General features: G+C 46.8%; 1 protein-coding gene across 1 annotated transcript; it reads right to left on the reverse strand.

Annotated features, from left to right (window-relative positions):
- Positions 1–4,568: 4,568 nt before the first annotated feature.
- Positions 4,569–13,880, reverse strand: GPBAR1 (G protein-coupled bile acid receptor 1). Its single transcript, XM_044438394.1, has 2 exons — positions 13,678–13,880; positions 4,569–6,796 (listed from the first exon to the last, which is right to left on the reverse strand). The coding sequence occupies exon 2, from the start codon at positions 6,768–6,770 to the stop codon at positions 5,745–5,747; it is 1,026 nt and encodes a 341-aa protein (XP_044294329.1). The 5' UTR covers positions 6,771–6,796; positions 13,678–13,880; the 3' UTR covers positions 4,569–5,744.
- Between the last annotated feature and the right edge of the window lie 7,564 nt (positions 13,881–21,444).

Genomic DNA, 21,444 nt, shown 5'->3' on the forward strand with positions numbered 1-21,444 from the left:
CGCGTGTGACATTCAAGTGGCTCCTCCAATTAGCTGTGCTTCGATTTGTTTCATTATGTAAGTAGCAATATGGTACCATCAAAGATGAATTATGTTTCCTTCCTGGAATGGAAGCCGCAAATGTTTATCCTATTCACATTATCTCTTGAATGTAAACAGTGAGTGGTCTTGGGAAAATGTTGGCCTTTAATGGTCACAGCAGAATTTTACATAGTCTGGGAACAAATTGGATGCCAATCCATCTGTGTCAAGATGACAGTGAGTCAGGGATGCATTCTGTGACTAGGATATTTAAGATGCAGTCCTGTGTGTATTTAGGCAGGAAAAAAGCTATAGGACTTTATCCTATCTGTGTATAGCACTATGCCCTTAAACTTGAATTTCCAGAACTTTTTATGTACTTTATAAGTGCTGTTACTACTTTTTGGCCTGATATGCGTGGCATTTACACAATCAGGCAGGAAATCTGAGAGGAAATCTTCTGGTACTGCTATGCTTCTTTTTATCAAGATCATGCTATAATTAACAGCATCTTGTGCTCTATGTAGGAAGAGCTTCTGGAACTCTCATACCATGTATCAGCATGTAATGCAGGGACATTGGAGAAAGTCCTTGAAAGAGTAAAAATGGTGGAGTATAGTAGAAAAAACACCAGCAGTCCTTGTGCAGGGCTGATACCAACCTCCCAGCCTCTTTCAAACAGTGACTCAGACAACCCCAGAACCTGCATGTGCTGAAAGCAACCGGCCTGTAACTCTGTTGTGGGTGCTCCTTGCATCAAAATAACCAACCCAGAGATGCCAAGGCGGGGGAAGACAACTTGATGAAGGCTTCCAGTTCTGGGCGGCTTCCATAAGCCCCAGCCAGCAAGGCCAAGGGTCAAAGTTAAGGAAGTGTACTCCAAAACATAATTTATTATTTAAATTGAGGAAAGTTTAATATTGCATGTGAATGGTGGCATGCAACACTAGTGTATTTGCGCAATTTTGCTATACCACAGCATCAACTAGGGCTGAGTAATGGAAAGGCAGAGAAAAGTTAGGCCCTGAAAAAGGGGAAGTGTGAAGGAGCAGGTGTCGCCCCAGTCAGGTGGCAGGTGGCACAGCCTAAAGGGCTCAAACAAAGGCTTAGATGGCTTTAAAAGGGGGATCAGATCAGGTATAGGCAGATTTTATGCCTGCAAGAAAGCTTCCCCCCTCTTTTCTTTGCTGCAGCCCCCAAATCCATTAATTGGTTCTTGCTGCAAAAGGCGCACTCAAAATAAATTCTGTGCTCAAAATCCTTGAATTCTGAGCACCGGAAATGAGGTTATCATCCTTCCACGCAGACAAATTCCTGGCTACCCGCAAGCTTTTGTTAGAGCGTGTGCAGGGATCATAATGGCACTGCTGTAGTTATTGTGAATTTGAAAGTCTTGTCCATCTACTGCAATTCATATGAAGATCTAGCTGTAGAATCAGATTGACCTTCTGCTGGCCCCTGAGTTTGACCAAAGGATAGATGGTTATTAACTATGTGTTAGATCCAGATTTAAACTGAATCAGTTGAGCTGGTAGAAGTGGACTTCCCCTCTCTCACAGTGGTCCACATTATGCCTCCAACTTGCCTCACAGAGAAACTTTGGAGATGCTGCTGAACGGTATGAGACACAGAGGGGGCAGAGGGGTGTGTGTGTGTGTGTCTTTGTGTGTGGTACTAAAATAAGAGTCTTACAATGTCTAGGTTTAGATGATATATTAATCTACCCCAACAGTTTTTGAAATATGGAGTATCGTGTTGCCTGAACCAAGCTGTATTAACAAGCCATAGCTTCTTAACCGTCTTCAGCCCATGAAGAGAACCCACGATTTCTTGTTGGGTTGTGAACTATGGGGTGTTCACCATGCTTTGTTCTCTTGGCTGGGTTCCTACAACACACTGACCAATGGGTAACATAATTCCACCTACGCTGAACTCTCCAGTGTGGGGTATCTCTATTGTCTGAACCTAGTAACCGGCTCTCCTTTTGCAGGGTCAGGCAGAGTGTTGTGGAGGGGGATCCCTGTAGGCTGGGGGACCCTCGAGGCCAAGAATAAATGGGTGTGGATTGCGGGGCCTGCAGAAGAGCTGGACCAAAACGAATGGCCTGCCCATTCTTTGATTACTTGCACTAAGGGCGTTGACACATCATAACTCATAAAAGAAGGCAATGGTTGCTTTCCTGAAAGTGATCCATGCTCTAGTGTCACCCGGCCAGGAGGAAGCACCAGCTCCCCCTCTCCCTCCTATGCTCCCCTTCCTGATTAAACTTACCAGCATTTTTGTCACATTTGTGGTCTTTAACGAAAAGCAGAGCTCAGAGCTGGGAGGCAGGGAGAAGCCACAACTGGAGGCAAGCCTCTCACTGTCATGGAATGACATAGTGGAGACTTGGACAATAATTACATTTTTCCCCATAGTGGTTGTGTAACCTGTTAACTATTTGTCTGAGTTTTGCCCTGGGTGGGAGCAGGGAAGGAGAGAGAAGGGGGACACATGGGAAGAAGAAAAGAGCAGTGGATTATGGGTGGGAATGGGGTGCAGGTAATGGAGAGTTCTCTGGAAAGACTGGGCTATCTTTCTTGTGGAGGAGGGGGAAGACACAAGAACTGCCTCCCCCGCCACCTGTTGCTGTTTATATTTGTATCTTGCCATTTTCCTTTCAAGGAAATCAGGGTGGCTTACAGAACCTTCCTCCTCTCAGTCTTACTCTCACAACAACCCTCTGAGGTAGGATAGGCTGAGGGTCAGTGGCTGGCCCAAAGTCATCCAGTGAGCTTTGTAGCTGAGTGGGGACTAGAACTGGGATCCGCTGGGTTTCCTGCACAAGGCATTTCTGTGTGAGTGTGTGTGCATGCACAGACAGGCCCTGGGGGAATGATGATGATGATGTGGGAAGGCAGTGCAAACTTTCATTAAGGAGGGCTTACGAGTGTGCACGAAAAGCCTTGTGTAGATAAGCCCTGGGTTAGTTCTGCTTGCAACTTCCTGTGTCTTGCACTTTCTAGTCCTTCCCTTCTTACACAGATCCTCGGCTGATGGCTGAGCTCTGAATATCACAGTAAGAACAGCAGCAGTGCCTGTCACATCTGGGAGGGGTAGCAGCATCCTTCAGCCCCTCTCTTCTTGATGCAAACTTTATGGAGTTGATGGAGTGCTCGTCTGTGAAGGGGCAACGGACGGGCGTGGCATCACCACCTGTATAGCTGATCCTCTGTGAAGTACGCACCATGCCAGATGCTGCCCGCGAATCGGTAGGGTGCATTCACTGGGGTGTGGTAAAAGAAGCACCCACCAACTCTCGACTGTAACTCCATCTGGACACACCTCCCAGGGTGTGTAAGGAAGGGGAGCTGCACAGGCAGTGTATTTGTATGTCTTTGATTATACAAATGATAGTATAATCAAGCTTTTCTAGTATTATAATATTGAAAACCTAAAAATATTAAATTGGAGTAAAAAGCATCGGTTAAAAAAACCAAATGTAACCCATTTTAGAAACCTATTTGCATATCAAATAGTTCCAAGTTCATCCAATCAGAGAAACAGGTTGAATTTCATAACAATGGGAGACCATTGAGGGATCTAAATTTATTCATTCTTAAAGTAAATCCACTGAAATCATAAATAACTTCAGTTTCTTTGATTTCAAAGAGTTTAAGGGTGCAACGCTGTGGCTGGTAGATGCTGCCCCACCCCCATGATCCCCAAGGTCACGGCAGGGACTCCAAATTCAGAAGGCCCCCTGCCCTTGCAGCTGGCACAGTTCTTTGGAGCAGGAGCTTGAGATGGGTTCAGAGAGGAGGGGAAGGGGGCAGGGGGAGAACCACTTCTATGAAGAATCCAGGCAGTTCCTCCACCCCCCCTTCCTTTTGAGTAGGGGATAAAGCATTTAAGGGCAATCTTACCATCCCTGCCCTGGATGGTAGGTAAGTCTCCAGACACGGAAAGCCTGCCTCCATCCCATTCCCCGCGGCAGTGATCTCTCACTGGGACTCTGATTTTTATCCAGATGGCCATTTCTGGACAGCTAGATAAAAAGGTAAGGGAGGGAGGAGCACACCCCTACTTCTCCCTCCCAAGGTGCATTTGCAATTGCAGGGAGGAAGCCAGTGTGGGAGCAGGACAGGGTTTTGGCTTCAGAGTCCCAGATCCAAGATGGCAGGATCTTGGAGGTGGGACTCCAAATAATCCTCTGCTACAACGACAATGTGAGGAGGCCATACCATCGCACTGGAAGATGACTGAAATCAGCCATCAAAACATTTCGGGGGGGGGGGGGATGGAATCAGGCTTAACTTTCAAACACCCCCATCCCCACCCCCGTTCGACTGGATGACCATAACCTGAGTTCAGAGGTTCACAGGCAGCAGTGCAGAATGGTGCCTTAGTTGTGATTAAATCTACATTTAACCAATTGTTTTCAACTTCTCCCTTCAGAACTAGCTGTTTGCACTATACATATTCCCAAGTTGCTATCTTCTAATACATGATCACAGCATATCTTCCTCCGTGGAAAATTAGGTTCTTTAAATGAGGCTTCAAAACACTGTAGCTGAAAGATAATCTGGAATTTTCTGAGGTGGTTACAAAAGAACTCAAAACAATTGCCCAGTGAATTTCTTCCCAAGTTCCAAAGAAAGCCACATAAAATAAGATCAGTCACATAAAGGGATCCACAGTGGTAGTGGCTTAGAGTGGGATGTGGGATGGAAGGCCCCAGTCTGTTGGAACCTCAGCTTTCTGGGTTCCCTAATTCCTTTGCCTAGCCCTGGTGTGTTTTTCCCCAGCCAGTTTTCTTCTTTTCAAAGCTCCAGTGGACAAAAAGAAGCATTTTCTGGAGACAACATGGGATGGGAAAGTGTTCAGTGTTTTCCTGGGTAGCCACATTGCATTTTAAATAGCCTCTCCTTGCTTTCTAGCAAATTGGTGTGACCAGCACAGAAGTATAAGTTTGGCTGCTGCAGTGAACAGAGAAGTGTTGAACCTCTGGTTCACAAGTCAAATCTGCCCTGGTGGGAGCCCGAACTTGGCCAACTGGACTTAACCAGATGGCCACCCCTCTCCCCTGGAGCACTCCTCATTTGCTAGCTTCCCATCCTTTGCATGCTATTTTCCCCATGATAAAGGCTGAAAAGTTTCTGCTAAGTGAGTTTTAGAGAAACTAGTATTAACGATTACGTTTCAAGAGATCAAAGTTTTTCAGGCCATTGTTCTATACCCCTCATTGTTTTCCATAGCACTTCTTTAAACCTCTTCCAGTTCCAGCTTTTCCAAAGCACGTCTGAGATAGCAGGGCCTGAACAGTGTTTGCCCCGCCAAAGCCTTTTCTGAATAGTTTGCAGCATTTTAGTATTCAGTGACTGGCCCTGCAGATTGCTGACTTCAGAGGCAAGCAGTCTTGTGTGTCGTCGTCTTTGGCCTGCAGTGCTTTTTAATCTGCATTTTCTGCTTGGTTTCTGAAATGCTTCTCCTGTGGTTGAATTACTGGCAGTAGGAGCTTGAAGCTAAAATAGGCTGGAATGTTGGCTTGCACCCCTTTTGCTTCCAGCCCTGCCCCTCACTAGAAAGTGGTCCCTCAGAGACCCATGGATGTATTGGAAGGAAACATGTTATTGGCATCATGCTCCCTTTCAAAGGTCTGCATTAAACTGCTGGCTCTTAGCTTTGGATGGTGTCTTTACTGACTGCTGGGGCTGATTTGATGACACCATGCTAGGAAGGCTTCAGGTTGGGACCCCATTTAGGTCAACGTCTGTGGTGCAAAGATTTCCATGCGGCAGATTAGCCTTTGGGTCCGCTTGATCTTCCTTGCACCCCTGCCCTTTGCAGCAGCTCTGCCAGGCTTTGGATGCCATGTCCCTCCAAAATAGTGTGTACTGGGAGCTGATGCAACTGAGGATGATGGGCACTGCAGCTGCGCTGCCAGTGCCTATGCAGGTAACGATAGTGAGAACAGGGGGACTGATGCTGTGGTCTATAGATACTAGTGAAATGTTCAAGCAAACCATGTATGGCACCCAGCAGGCCAGGAAGATGAGGGACATGCTGGCAATGCTTTTCGCGTTCCTCAGTTCCAGCCGCTGCTCCAGTTCTGAGGGGGCCTGGCCTTGATTCACAGAATGAAGGAGTTTTGTGATGTTGTTCAGCTGCCTCCGGGCGACACAGAGCATCTGGGTGCACATGAAGGCCATGGCAAGGATGGCGGGGATGAGGAACCCATAGGTCTCTATGTAGAGGTAAGGCTTAGGAAGGACTACGCTGTAGGAGCAGTTGACTGTGGAGCCCCACGTGTACCAGGTCAGTGGGAGGGAAGCAAAGATCAGGGGTGTGGTCCAAGCTAGGAAAATGTAGAGGGCAGGCCAGCGATGCACCCAGGCCTGACGGTAGTGCAGCGGGCGGACGATGCACGCGTACTTGGCATAGTGCATCACCAGCAGGTTGGCTAAGAAGGACAGGAAAAGGAAGTTGGGCACCACATATTTGAAGAAGCAAAGGTGCTTGCTTAGCTCCTTGTGAAGGGTCAGCTCAGGAATAAACGGCAGGGCTGCTCCAGCCAGAAGATCGGCAAACAGGAGGCTCAGAAAGAACCAGCTGGTGGTACCATGGAGCTTGCGGTTGAAGAGGATCCCAAGGATGATGAAGATGTTGGCCAAAATGATGAAGACTGAGAGAGGATGAGTGAGCCAGAATATGAGGTGCTCCTGCTCAATCTTGTTCTTTGCTTGTGGATTTGGTGAGGATTCTTCCATCCTTTGAGGCTTCTGCTCAGGGCTTCCTAAAGGAAACGCACCAATACTTTGGTTTATTGCTCAACAAAACTATTGATTCAGCAGTTACATTCCTGTGGCTGCTGCTGCTGATATAAAGATTTCACTGACATTTGTTGAATTTAATAGTTATTGACCTTGATGCCTAAGAATCACTCTAACTGAAGAAACCAGAGTATTCACAATAGGGCTGAACAATTAACTACAACACATCTTATTATATATTGCAGAATGATATAAGATCTATAAAATATCCCATCGTCAGTAGAATAAATGTCAAAGTGATGAATGATTATACCTCATAAATTAAAATGTACTCCATAAATAAAGGGGTTGCATCCAAATATGTTTTTCCACTCATGGAAACAGTTCCATTGGTAAAACCGGGAGGAAATGATTTTACCTGCAGCAATCTGCATGCCCACAAAACCGCCTCTTGAGGCCTGGGAAAGCCTTTATAGCAGATTTTTGAGTGGTGGGGAAGGGAGTGGAAGAACCGGACTGGTTGCAGCCAACCTGCATAGGTACAGATATAAAAGAAAGTAGGCTTGTGCGAGAGCCAGTTCTCCAAGCATGAGGAGTCCCAGCAATGAAGTGCCTCAGCCCCAGTGGCAAAGTCTCAGCATGCAAGTGAGTTAAGCAACCAGGTGAGTTTGGCCATGGACCGAGGAGACCTGCCTTTTCCTTGTCAGAAGCTGTAAACTGGAAGGTAACAACTAAATGCAAATCCATGATCCTCTTCCAGTAAAGGAGGGAAATAAAATACTCCCCCACACTAGATTTTCAGTTAATACCAATCAAATATCAAACCAAGTGATGAAGGTGGAGCGGTGGCAGGGGTGTGGGGGCTACCCAGGGTCCTGCACTCAGTGCCACACGTAGGGCTAGCTGCCAACTGGACAAACGTCCTGGGTGTGCACTCGGTGTAATGAGCTCCTGGCTGTCAGGGGACAAGTTCACTTCCTTCAAGACAAGGTTGCTGACCTGGAGGGGCAGAGAGGTTGGTGGATGAGACCTTCAGAAACCAAATAGCAGGCTGCTAGGTGGCTGAAGAATCTGGTCTGGGGATGAGAGTCTATCAGATTTGCTTGTCTTGGCTGCATGCACTGCCGCTCTCTCTCTCGTTGCCCTAAGGCTACCCTGTGCCAGGGGTTTGCTTGGCATCTGGTGGGGAGGAGCCCATAGAAGTGCACGGGAGCAGCTTGTACACAATGCTGCCCATGCACCCGCAGTGCAGAGTTCTTCTGCATAGGCAATTTCAGGTTTGAGTACTTTGTGCAAAGAATTGCATACTTTGTATATTTTGAGCAGAAAACCTGCTACTATCTCTGGGCATTTGCAGACTTGATCTTGGCCTGCCTTGCTTCCTAGACGGGGCTGAGCATGGGAAACAAGTCCAGCCGGCACAATAGAGCCAGGTTTTAGCCTGATCTTCACATGCCTAGTCTCATTTCCTCTGATGTCGTGGAAAACAGAGGTCTCAGGGAAGCCAGGTATCATTCTGGGAAGAGGGAAGTGATGCTTGAGAAGAGACCCATTTTCCAGAAGAGGAACAAATATCCTCAGTCACTGAGGATGTGCTGTTGGGAGGTGGGGGGTTTCTGGTAGTGGGAGACTTGATTGTTAGACATATATATAACTGGGTTTGCAATGGGTGTGTAGACTGCAAGGTAAATTGCTTGCTTGGTGCCAATGTGATGGATGTCTCAATAGTCTTGTAGATAGTATGGGGTGGAGTCAGTGGTTGTGGTCCATGTTGGTACCAGTGGTATGAGGAAATGTCATTGCGAGGTGTTGGAAGCCACAGATAGGTTGCTAGGTAGAAGGTCGAGATCCTGGATCACCAAGGTGGCTTTCTGCAATGCTACCGGTTCCATGCACAGGGCCAGCTAGAATGGCACAGCTGGGTAGTGTCGCTGTGTGGATGAGAGGATGGTATAGGCAGGTGGGGTTCAGGTTTGGCAGGCACTGGGAACATTTTGGGACAAGCTGGGCCCACACGGGAAGAGCAGCTAACATTTGAACCGACATGGAACCCATCTGCTGGTTTATAACCTAAAAGGTGTCAGAGCAGCTTTTAAACCACCCCAGGAGAAAGCCAGCAGGAGCTAGGCATCTTGTTGGGGTTAAAGCATCCCTAGGGAATGAAGAGGAAAAAGTTTCTGATTGCCCAAGTGTAGGAGGCCAAGAAATAAGCCACCAACTTATGGCAAGGCATGAGAGCAAGTGAGAGAGGAGTAAGTGCCAAAACGTAAGTTGTGCATGTCTGGAGAAGGATGAACATGCCAGATGTCTCAGGGCCAAAACAGGAGAGCTGGACTGCCTGGTTAGAAAGGAGATGCTAGATATAGTGGGCATTATGGAAACCTGATAGAATGGAGCAAACCCATGTGATATGGTCATCTCTGGATATAACTGTAGAGGAAGAAGAGGAAAGGGTGTACTGAAGGATGTGCTGCTCTGTATGTCAAAGAGGGCACAGAAGTCCAGTAGACGTGATCATCTAAAATGCTCAGAGTCTTCATGGGTGATGATATCTTGCTTCAAAACGAATGTAGTCATAGGAATACACTATTGTCCTCCACATCCAGAAAGCTCAGGGTGATCTTGAGATGGAGACCAAAGTCAAGGAGGCCTCATTCAAATGCAGTGATGTAATAAGGGGTGTCTCATTCATAGAATTAACCACACATTGATTGGATAAGTGTATGCTCCATGTCTGAAAGGCAGGTTAAATTTCTGGATGCTCTTGAACTGTTGGTCATAGTAACAATCAGAGGGGAGGCAAGCTTGGGTTTAATTCTAGGTGGGATTACACAGGAATGTAAACATTGCTGAACCAGTTGAAAAAGTGACAACAGCACTCTTAGATTTAGCAATCTAGATTTAGGTGGAAGATTGCTAAAGAGGTCTAACACAGTTTCATTTAACTTCAAAAGAGGAAACTTCTCAAAATTGAGGGGACCCGTAAAAAAGAAATTGAAGAGAGGAGGCAAGAAGGTTAAATCCCTTCAAAGCGCTTGGAGGCTACTCAAAACCATTAGAGGCACAGATAGTGTGCATGTCACAGGTTAAGAAGTCCAAGAGGTCACCAGCATAGTTAACAAGCAGAGTCAAGGAAGCTCTTAGGGAGAAGGGTTTCTTCCAGAAATGGAAGGCTTGCTGACAATTTTGGGCAAGTTCATAACTTGGGAACTAGATTTTCAAGTATTCTGGTCCCAGGTCATTTAGGGGAAGGTTTGGGAACCTGTGGACCTCTTGAAGTCAGCTACCAACTCTTGCCATCCTCACTAGGGATGATGGTAAGTGTAGTCAACAATATCTGCAGGGCTACAGGCTCCCCATGTTTTATTTTGGGCCTTATACATCAAAACAAGCCTCTTGAACTGCGTTCAGAAACAACTTGGAATTGTGTCCAAACCAATGTCATTTCAAAATCCTTCTGGATGTGACACTTTGGGATGGGCAGCCAAGTAAGAAGACGACTGTATACACTTTATAGTCTGATTCTGCATGCATGTGGAATCTGAGTAAACTTTTCAAAGAGGCCAAAGTACTGTATTAATCCTTATCTGACTTGGTCTTTCCTGTGTAATCTTGGGAAACAAATAAGATTCAGTGACTTCATTCACTGCACCCTTCCGATCTTTTGAGGTTCAGTATGAACACCACGGCTCCTTTGACCTCCTCCCACATGTCCTACTGCCGCCAAGTGACTTTTTCAGGGTGCAGGGGGCACATACCCTATTGAGAAATGCAGAAGATGTCTAGAGAAGATTGGGGATTTCCACAGGCTAACACTTTATTGTCTTAGGAAATGAAAACCTTTCTCGACTCTGAGATAAAATGTTTGTCATGCCATTGCCCTGTCTTCATGGAATTTGACAGGGCATCCTGACAGGCTCTGTTTCTCAGGAACCTCTTGTGTTTCCCCACCCAAAAGAAAACCCACGAAGGAGGGGGAACTGCTCGAAGGGTTTGTATGGGAAGATACAATAGATACTGGGAATGCTGAGTCTCAGAACTGGCAATAGGTGGATGATGATGATGATGATGATGATACCAGGAGGTGGGGAATGTTAGTGAAGTATTGGAGAACGGAGTTCTGCACATCAGGGGGCCCTCCCTGCATCAGTGATAGTCAGCTTCTTGGGATCCTCCTTGGAACCCTCTGAGCAGCAGGCCCCTGCACCCTGCCCTCACCAGGGCCTGTGCCTTCTTCCCCACAACTGCCCTGCTGCAGCTGCAATTGGGTGGTGTGTGGGCAACAAAACAGTGACACTTTTTCTTCCTCTCATGGTAATGTTAGTGGCTGCAAAGATGGCCAAGGGGCTTCGAAGTTGCCTGCCCCTGCCCAAAGCCATCCTGCTGCCCTGAGGACACTGACCACTCATCCATATTTAAGAAACACAGTTCAGGTGCACGAAATTGGGCAGGCAGGGGTGAGATGAATGGGTGAGTAGCCTTCTGCTCTGAGCTGGGCCTGAGAAGTAGCCACTCCGAGCCACCCATTAGCAAACAGTCAGAGCGGTGCAGCAGTGACTCGGCTGATGGGCAGCAGCTGCTGGAAAACAACCAAGAAGGAAGTCCATCCTGAAGTTGCGAGGAGGGGGGAGGCATGTGCCCAGCCTCAGCAGAGCCTGCAGCTACTCTACAGAGAAGAGCTGCTAAAACAGGCAGGAATGTTATTTTAATACACTCATAAAGAAGAGGCATCAAGCGCTTAGAAAGAGTCTCTTGCCATCTGGCTGTGTGTAACAGGGGTCAATTAAGCTATCTTAGTGGCATAATTGCCAGCAGAAGCCATCCCTATTGGAAGGGGCCCTCAGCCTTCCCTAAGAGGCAGAAAACAAAATGGAAGACAGGAGGGAACATTGACAGAAGGGCTTCTCGGCCAATCAGTGTGAGGAAAGGCAAAGGAGATCTTTCCTTCTGGGAAAGTCTGTGTGCAAGGTCGAACCTCTCCTTAAAACAGCAGTTTTCCTGACTTCTAATTGCTGGGGGCATTTGCTTTTTCTGAATGGAAAACTTAAGCCAGATTCACCTTTACATTCTCATTTCTATTTTTTATTTTTTTTAGAAATCAGTGACTGTATCTGGAAAAAACAAACAAACCCAGAATACATTGATGGCAAAGTGCACTTCCTGAGGATGTCAGTTTTATCTCCAGTGTTAGAGTTAGCTTTTGGTGGGAGGTGAGCAGTGCTGCCTAAAGGAGCACTCCTCCTGCTTCCATTCAAATGGACCTGTGTAACTATTTCCTTAACAGTTTTTCCCCAGTACCAAATAAAATAAAATAAGGATGAAATGGCAAGAAAGCATGAGAGTAGAAGTCAGTGTCTGGACCTTCAACAAGGCAAGGAGATGACATGATAAATGCCTCATTTGGAAAAACCTTCTAAAACTCCTCAGGAGAAAGCACAAAGGGAGACCTTGCTGGAGAATCCAGTTCTGCAGTCTCAGCCATTTCAGGGCAATGTTTCAAAAGAAAAATGATTTGCTTAGAAAGGCAAAGGAGATTTTGCTTGTTTGCTTAGGATATTGTTCAGTGAAACATTTGAAGGTCTTGCACAACTAGGGCCAGCAGCAAGGGGAGGCATCTTTGGAAACCTGCCGAGCATCCACACCCAGGTAGCAGCCCACTGATGCTTCCCGGGAGTTGCTCTCATTCTTCAGCTGCAACCTGCCCGTTCACCTGCCCTGCTCTCTGTCGGGTCCTGGCAGTGGTCGTGGTGAGGAGGAGCAGCAGGGGGTGCCCCTGCTGCCTTGTGCACTGGCTCTCTGCCTGTCGAGGTGGCAAGTGGAAGCCGTGATGAGAAGCGGATGAGGTGCTGTAGCACTCGATGGGCATGCTACGATAGGTCCTCTGGGTAACCCCCCCCCCCAACAAACCACAGAGCCAGCACTTTTGCAGAATTTCTTCTGGAGGCTTAAAAATAGGGGGTGGGACACCAAGGGAGAAAGAGAGAGAGAGGAGTGATGTTTCAGTAAAGGCACCAGACATTCATCAGCGTTGTGCACAATTCGCTACGTCACAGATGACTGTTATATGAGGGCAGTTTCATTTCTAGGGAAGTGTGAGTGTCTGGTCTTTCTGGTACTCTGGGAATGGAAATGTGTCTGGGTCTATGGAACTCCCGGTTCTGTGAATAATAATTGGTATATCTGGTGAGACGGGCAGGATGCTTCAGTGCCATTTCCACACGCACCCTCACCCAGCATCTGAGATCAGTGGAAAACCTGTATTTCTGAATTGTTGAACTATCTGTGTAGTTAGATATTTCCTGTAGTGAGCAGTCAGATGCTTCATTTGTTCTTAGCACAGGAAAAAACATTTTCAAAATTGCTGTGACTGTGATGGTGGGTGAGAGTGTTCTTAAACATAATAAATATATGGACAAGCAGTGCAAACATTTGCGTGCCTACTCAGAAGTAATGCCAATGAATTCTGTGGAAATTACTTCTGGGTAAGTATTTATGGGACCAGAGCCTTCCCTATGCAGAGCCTCAAAACCCCAGACCCAAGACATGGGGGGGGGGGCTGCCCACAAAGCCCTGTGGAACCTGCTCCAGGGGCATTCTAGGGCAGGATGCCACAACAGCCACCCTGAACAACCCTTGGCGTCTTTGGTTGCTAAAAGGGAAAGAAGCCAATGATTAAATGTAATGCAATCCTCTCTCTGCTTCTGTGAGAGTAACCCCCACTGAACTCAATGGAAACTCCTCCGAGCAGGTGTAGAAAAGATGGTGCTGTTGCCTCTCTCTGGGAGAGGTTTATGAAAGGCTTTGCCCCATGCTTGTCTGACTGGATGCAGGTGACTAATACAGCGCCCTTCCCCTCTTCCCAACTGATACTAAAGACCCAAGAACCAGACAGGCATTGACTAACCTTGGGTGAGTTAATCCGCTTCCCGCAGGAAGGGCTCCCGTGGACACCATCCAGCAGTGTCGCTTCCCCTGCAACAAGGGCCGGCCCATCTTCAACCGCTGTGGGCAGGCATTCCAGCTGCGTGCATCCTCCCAGGAGCAACAGGAGTGCCCCTGCTGAGCAGCTGGAAGAGTCTTGAGGCTGTTGTCAAACACAGTGCGAGCTGCTCCCCGCCTTCAGCGGTCCAGGCCGGTCCCGGTCCCGGTCCCGCCCCTGCAGAGCGGCTGCCAAGTCCAGCCCCGCTGAGCTCCGATTCCTCGGGGGCTCCGCTGCCGCCTAGTGGCCTTGCGCTGCGCCAGAAAGGGCCGCGCTGCCCGGGGCCGAGGCGCCTGGGGAATTGAAAGCACCTCTGTCCTCACGGCAGGATGGGAGCTAGCGGCAGAGAAGGAGCTGCATTAGTCTGTTGCAGCCAAAGTAATGGAGTCCCAGAGCCTCCAGGTAATCAACATTTGTGTATCTAAACATTTATTCTGGCACACGTTTTGTGGACGGCTCATCAGGTGCATAAAGCACTAATCCGGATAGGCAGAGCTCTGTACTTCTATTGCGTGTGGGTGGGAGATGTCAACTGTGTTGCCAGGGGGACTGCCTCACAAATCAGACCTTGACAATTACCTCAGTTGGTGGGATTCACCAAAGATTTCAGTGGTGAGCTGATTAACATATGCAGCTGCTGATTAAGACAACATAATTTCATTTTTATCCAAACCACAAGAGATTGACCTGAGACTCATAATGAATTGTAGTTTACTTTGGTGTCGGTCTTTTAATTCCTTTATTCAAGAATGGCCACTTTAAGGCCATGGATGGAGTGTTCTGGGAGGTTAAAATGTTCCCACACTAATTTCTGAATGTTGCCATTCCTGAAGTCAGATTTCTGTTCATTTACTCTTTTGCATAGAGACCAGCCTGTCTGTCCAATGCAGAATGCTACATCGATGTACACGCTGCACTGGAAGTTGGGCAGGTCATCGGCAGGCTAGTAAATCAGTCAGCAAGAAACACCACATTACAGGTGCAGAGCTGGACCTCAGATAACTAGTTCCGTGGGCAAGGAGTGTGTTCGATTTTGCAGTGATGCCAAGTTTGCTTGCTTGCTGAACTTTTGTTCTGTGCGATAACAAATAGTTTTAAATCCAATAAAAACAAATGTTTGCACTTACAGTGTTCATGGTGTTTATACTACTTTTAATGTTTGATGGTGTTCATAGAATCATAGAACAGTAGAGTTGGAAGGGGCTAGAAGACCACCAGGTCCAACCCCCTGCTCAGTGCAGGGCTCCTGAGTTAAAGCATTCCTCTGACTGTCCAGCTGCCTCTTAAATGCCTTCCGTGTGGAAGAGCCCACACTGGTAATCGGTTCCGTTGTCTTACTGCTCTAACAGTCAGGAAATATTTCCTCATATCTGGCTGTAACATGCCTGTTATTCTGTGTCCTGCACTCTGCGATAATCAAGAAGAGATCCTGGCCTTCCTCTCTGTCACAGCCTTTCAAGTACTTGTTGGGTGCTATCATGTCTCCCCTCAGTCTTCTCTTCTTGAGGATGAGTATGCCAGCAATTTCAATCTCTCCTCTCAGGACTTTGTTTCCAGTTCCCGGATCATCCTTGTTGCTCTCATCTTAACCCTTTCCAGCTCTCTTCATCTTTTTTAAACTGTGGTGCCCAGAACAAGACAGAGATTCCAGATGAGGCCTAACCAGTGCTGAGTAATGGAGAACTAGCACGTCAAGAAATTTTATTTATTTATTTATTTAAAACATTTCTATGCCGCCCCCATTGCAACAAAGCCTTGGGGCGTCTCACAAAGAATACATAAAAACATGCATAAATATTTGGAAGTGGCACTTCTATTAATGCAAGTTAAAGTAGCATTTGCTCTTTTTGCAGCCACATCACACTGTTGACTCATACTTAGCCTGTGATCTATAACAATTTCAAGACCTGTCTGGCTTGTGGTATTGTTGAGCCAAGCATTTCCTATCTTGCAATGAAGCATTTGGTTTCTTTTTTCTAGATGCAGAACTTAGCATTTGTCCTGACTGACTTTCATTCTGTTGTTTTCCACCCAGCACTCCTACCTATCAAGTTCACCTTGAACCTTCTTTCTGTCTTCCAGGGTATCAGCTATCCCAGGGATCGGCAACCTTTAACACTCAAAGAGCCATTTGGACCCGTTTCCCACACAAAAGAAAACACCAGGAGCTGCAAAACCCTTTTCACATCTAAAATGAAGATAACACTGCATATATCGTTTTTAAAAAAATCTTAATGCTATGTATATCTTCATTATGATTTAGCTGCAGCTCTTGTTCAGTCACTAAAAACTGTCATTTTTAATCTTATGTTATAAACTAGTAGGACTCCTTTCATATATTTTGAATAGGAGAACAGCTTCCTGCAAAGTCAGTGCTAAAGGGCTGCATGCATTAAACAGCAAACCCCATAAGTTTGTCAGCAGTAAAAGCAAATGAATCTACCCACTTTTCTTTGATTTATCCATGGTTGGCGGGGGGGGGGGGGCGAGGCTCAGCAAATCAGTGGGTCTGCAGATGGCTAGATATAGGTGTGTTTAATGACTGATTAGCAGATAAACAGTCAAGTGATGTGAATTGTGACAGGTCCCAAGCACAGCTTTTAACATTCAGGTGAAGGAGATTACATTGGTACAAAGAGAATCTTTTCAGCAGCATTTTGTGTAACATGAGAGCCTGCAGGAAGCTTGTTTAGCAGAGGAATGCAGCTATTTACTTAACTAGCTGATTTACTTAACTAGCTAGCAATGCTTTCCTGAGTGGAGCTTCCAGCAGATCAGTGGCTGTGCCGGCACCTGTTTTGAGCGATGGAGCTGCAGCAGAGGGGTTCAAGAGCCATGTGCGGCTCTGGAACCGCGGGTTGCCAACCCCTGAGCTATCCCGTCCAGTATCTGCAAATCTAATAAGCATTCTCTCCACTTTCTCATCCAAATCATTCATAAAAATGCTGAAGAACAATGGGCCCAGGACTGAACCTGCGGTATCCCACTTGTTACCTCTTCTCAGTTTGAGAAGGTACCATTGATGAACACTCTTTGAGTCAGATTCTGTAGCCAACTGTGGGTCCACCTGATCATTGTTCCTTCTAGCCCATTACTGACTAGTTTGCAAACCAAGAGATTGTGGGGCACTTTGTCGAAAGCTGTGTTGAAGTCAAGATAGATTATGTCCACAGCATTCCCACAGTCCACTAGGGAGTTTACCTAATCAAAAAATGAAATCAGTTTAGTCTGGCAGGATTTGTTCTTGAGAAATCCATGTTGGCTTCTATTAATTCCTACATTGTCTTCAAGGTGTTTGCAGACTGACTGCTTTATAATCTGCTCTAGAATTTTTCCAGGGATTGATGTTAGACTGACTGGTCTGTAGCTGCCAGTTCTTCTTTTTTCCTTTTTTTGAAGACAGGAACAGCATTAGCCCTTCTCCTGTCATCTGGCACTTCACTTGTTCTTTGTGGTTTCTCAAGGATGACAGAGAGTGGTTTTGAGATTTCTTTCACCAGCTCCTTTATGACTCTGGGATGGAGTTTGTTGGGCCCTGGAGAGTTGAACTTATTTAGCCCAATTAGTATGAGTTGGTAAAGGCTTGTCCTGCTAGGTTTTATCTAGAACAAATAACATCACAGGAAATTGGAAAAGAAATTCACTTTAAGGCTAATTGAAAAATAAACTAACTTAAAAGCTAATTGATGGATGCTTATTGTTCCAGGAAGTTCATGCAGTTAATACCCAAGAAACCTGTTGATTTTTATTTTAGGCAGGGGGAGGGTTAAAGGCACATAAGGTGAAAATCTTTCCAAGTTTGGTCAGGGAAAAAATAAAAACAGCTCCCATAGGAATGCTGGAAGTTGTGGGATTTTTCTGCCTAAATCTGCATAGGTTTGTACCTTTAGTGCTTTTTATTTCATGATTTTCATTTTCAGTTTTTTGCCCTAGCACACTGTACAATCATGGTCTGAGCCACAAATCTCCACTTGGCATCCTTTTTATCTTGTGCCCAGAAGAGCACTAAGAAAATGCCTGCCAAGGCTTGTCACCTGGACAGCAGCAGGGACAGGTGCATGTGCAGCTCATCTGGCTTCCACTCTGATGCAATGGATGGTGTTTCTGTTTAAATCAGGAGTGCTGACTCTCTCTCAGCCCAAGGGCCAAATTCAACTCTGGAGAAGCTTTTGGGGCCTGCATTCTTGTGATGGCAATAGTGAAAGCAAAGGGGGTCAGACAAAATGGTTTTTAGTTTTTAGTTTATTTATTTTAGTTTGTAGCTCTTAATACCAGAAACTTAAACCTTTTAGGGAAGCATTTTAAATCTTTTCGAATGGGGAGGGGGGGTTGCAATATCAGGCAGCCTATGGAACAGTTGGTGGCAGACACGGTGGGGGGAATGAGGGCAGTCATAGGAGGAATCTAAGATAGCTGGATGCAGCTCACAAACCTGATATTCAACACTCCTGCTTCGGATACCTTTATGTAAATACCTATCTTCTTTTGCCCTATATTTTATGTGATGCTTAAATAGGTACACTAAATGCTGACACCTTTATGATGAACCAGCTTCATTTAAGCTACCACATTATTACCAATGCTTATGATTTCTCCACAACTTCTGATGTGGCCCCTGCCTCCCTGGGACGAGTTGCAGAACTACAGCTGTGCTCCAAACTAGGGACCATCTCTGCTCAGTAAGCTTCTCTGTGTGTTTATGGAACGGAGGAAGCTAAGGCCATCGCTACCCTCAGGCAGGGCGATGCAGCAGCCTCAGATGGCAGGCACTGGGAGGCGGCGGCAAAGTGTTCATCAAGAGAACCATGTGCTTTGCACCCCTTGTTGTGCCCCTTAAATTAGCCTCCTGCCTTCAAGTCTGTGAAGAACACTGCCCCATCCCTAGAATTGAGGACCGATTGCTCTGTGCTCCAGTCAGTTTTTCTGCATGGGAGAAGGCACCATCTTGCCCACTGCCTCAGGCAGCAAAATGTTTTGGGTTCTTTCTTGGCAAAGCTTCATTATCCAAGTGTGGCCAGTGCCACGTTCTTCTTCTTCTCCCCGCTCCCCCATAACTCAAGCCCTTGCAGGAGGTCAGATTTGAGAACAAAGTTGCAGAGGTGACAATGGCAGACTTTGTTTATACCTGGAGAGGTGGCTCGGCTTAGTTGAGAGAATTAGGAGAAAGCAGCATGTCAGTGGATGATGTTTTCCGTTGTAGTAAGGATACTGCAGCATGTGAAAAGGTTGTTGTTTGCTAAAGGCCAGGATCCACTGAATCTGGGCTATGCTCCATTTTGGAGAAGCTCTTGGGGGGCTGCATTTCAGTCAGGGGTGAGACTAAAAGCAGAAGAATTGTGTTGGCTCAAAGCTTTTTCTGGCAATGACTATGCCTTAGGAGAGCCATTGCCAGCAATTAAAATGGGGAATGCACAAAAGGCTAGAATAATGCAAAAGGACTGGTAGCCAGGAGGAAGGTGGTGGGGCCAGAGGAAGGAGATGTGGCCATCAGGGGAAACCTGGAAGCCAGACTGGACCTGCAAATCTGGGGATCTGCACCCCTGGATTACAATATGGGAATGATTTCCTATCACTTCTTCTCTTCAAGAAATATACTGGAGAGCTGCAGGTTTGGGTCCTACCTGATAGTGTCCCTGCTGATCAAACTGTGTGCATGCTTTCCTTGACAAGAGCATTACATGTGTGTGACTCCAGTGGTATGTTGGATGCTCCTCAGAATTTAACAGTGGCAAAGCTTTTCCCCCTGAAAAGAGCAGGGAAGGCCAATCCAAGTTTTTAATCCTTCAAACAACAAACTCCACCTTTCTTGAATGTTTTTAACTTACAAAATGGAGTTTTAGATCATGTCTCTTGTCCAGCAGACCTCACCCCCCACTCTCTTGGGAGCATGTGTTATGCCTTACATCCTTTTCCAAAACCACCAGCTTATCTTGTACAGTCAATTTCTTATGCAGACCCAAAGGTTTGGGTGTATTGCTCAAGAAGCCTCCACTCTAAAGAGACATACCTAAACACCACAGCTATTTCCTTCCAAATATGACACAGGCAGCTAATGATACCAGATGACCAGGATTGGCCTGGACATGACAGGAATTCATGTCCTGTTCAGTGTCTAACAGAGAGTTCTCATCATGGCCATAACATGTCCAGTAAATAAAATCCAGGGTGCTTTGCAGACTCCCAGTTCTCACCTCCCTGTTGGGATTGTAGTTCCAAGAAAATAACCCCTCCTGTGCGAGAAATCTGCTTCAGGTGGAAAATCTGCTGGATTCCTTCGTTTTCTGGGCTCCAGGTCACTTTGCAGAAGCCCAGAGTCCGAGATGCTGGCCGGTGCGCTCAGGGGCCACTGAGCACTCAGCCAGAATGGAGCCCCATGTGCTGTGCGAGCAGCATCACGGTTGGCGGTTACTGCCCCCTTCTTGCTGTGTGCTGGCAGTCGCAGCAGTGAGTGGGAAGGGAGGTTGGCTGCTGGGACTGGCAGCTGGGGAAGGTTGCTGGTTGTGCAGGGGGATCCTATGAACGTGCACAAATGTCTTCAAGGCTGAGCAATCTTCTTTAAAGAAAGATGAGCACCAGAAGTAATCCAATGCACTGGTGTGGACTGGGTTCTGGAGAGGCTCCGCCCATCCCTATTCCGGACCATTGACCAAGTCTGCTGGGCCAATGCCAGTTGAAGGCCAAAACATCTAGAGGGCAGGCTGGGGAAGGGTAGACGAAGAGTACGTGTGCAGTTTAATGGCCACCTTCCCTCCAAGGAGCACTGCAAATAGTTGCTCTGCATGCCAAGCAGGTGGAGCCATGGCCTCCCTATGGAGCCATGGCCCCCCACGAGTGGCGGTGCTGGTGGGTAAGAGGCTGTATCCTTAAAGTATAGCAAGGTGCCTATCGCTGTCAGTAGGTAGAGAAGGGATGAGTCTAGAAAGAAGCCACTGTAGGAGCTTGGGGTGTGGTGGGTGGGTGCGTGCTTGCATGGGTACACCAGGGTGTGCAAGCACAAGCACAGAATGCACCTCTCTGAATTCCCCCAATCCTTCCTCTCCATGGAGCTTGGCCCACTGAGGGTTGGAGCTTATCCTCACTGTGGTTGTGACCCCTTTGCTTTTCCGGCATAGAAGTGGGTGGCACGTATTAAATTACATAATAAAAAGAACAGGGGTATATGCAGGGATCTTACTGGGATGGACTAACCCCATCAAAGTAACTCAAGCTTCTTCAAGAGCTTTTGCTCTTCCTTTAAAAGCCTTTCCCATTGCAGTTGTTCGCTTCACCCTATAGAACTTAGTAGGAGCCACTGAGAACTGAGCCTCCTTGAATGGTCCAAAATCCCTCCCTGGAGTCCGTCATGCTAGACGAAGCTTCTGATGAGCTCCGCTTTTCCGTCTCCTGCCTTTCAAAAATGTTTCTGACCAAATGTTCAGGTTCCAGCATCTGCACTGTTGCACATCCCAAGTGGACCCTTCGTGCTCCTCCCTCTGCCCCTTATGCTAAACAGGGACAGGTAAGACTTGCCTAAAACAGGGGAGGGAAATTGAGGCCTTCCTGATGTTTAGCCTACAATTCCCATCAGGTTCAGCTATATTTATTCATAAAAGTAAACACCTTCATTCCTACCCATACAGGATATAGGAATGATAGATGATAGCCTACCAGAGAGGGATACAAGGAAGGGGTGTTTTTGAGCCTCTCCTGCCT

Source organism: Varanus komodoensis, unplaced genomic scaffold, assembly GCF_004798865.1.
Source record: "Varanus komodoensis strain SLA01 unplaced genomic scaffold, ASM479886v1 scaffold32, whole genome shotgun sequence".
Taxonomy (NCBI): Eukaryota; Metazoa; Chordata; class Lepidosauria; order Squamata; family Varanidae; genus Varanus; species Varanus komodoensis.

Excerpts from the sequence above, each read along its gene's own strand:
- GPBAR1 (XM_044438394.1), bottom strand. The coding sequence starts at position 6,770 with ATGGAAGAATCCTCACCAAATCCACAAGCAAAGAACAAGATTGAGCAG.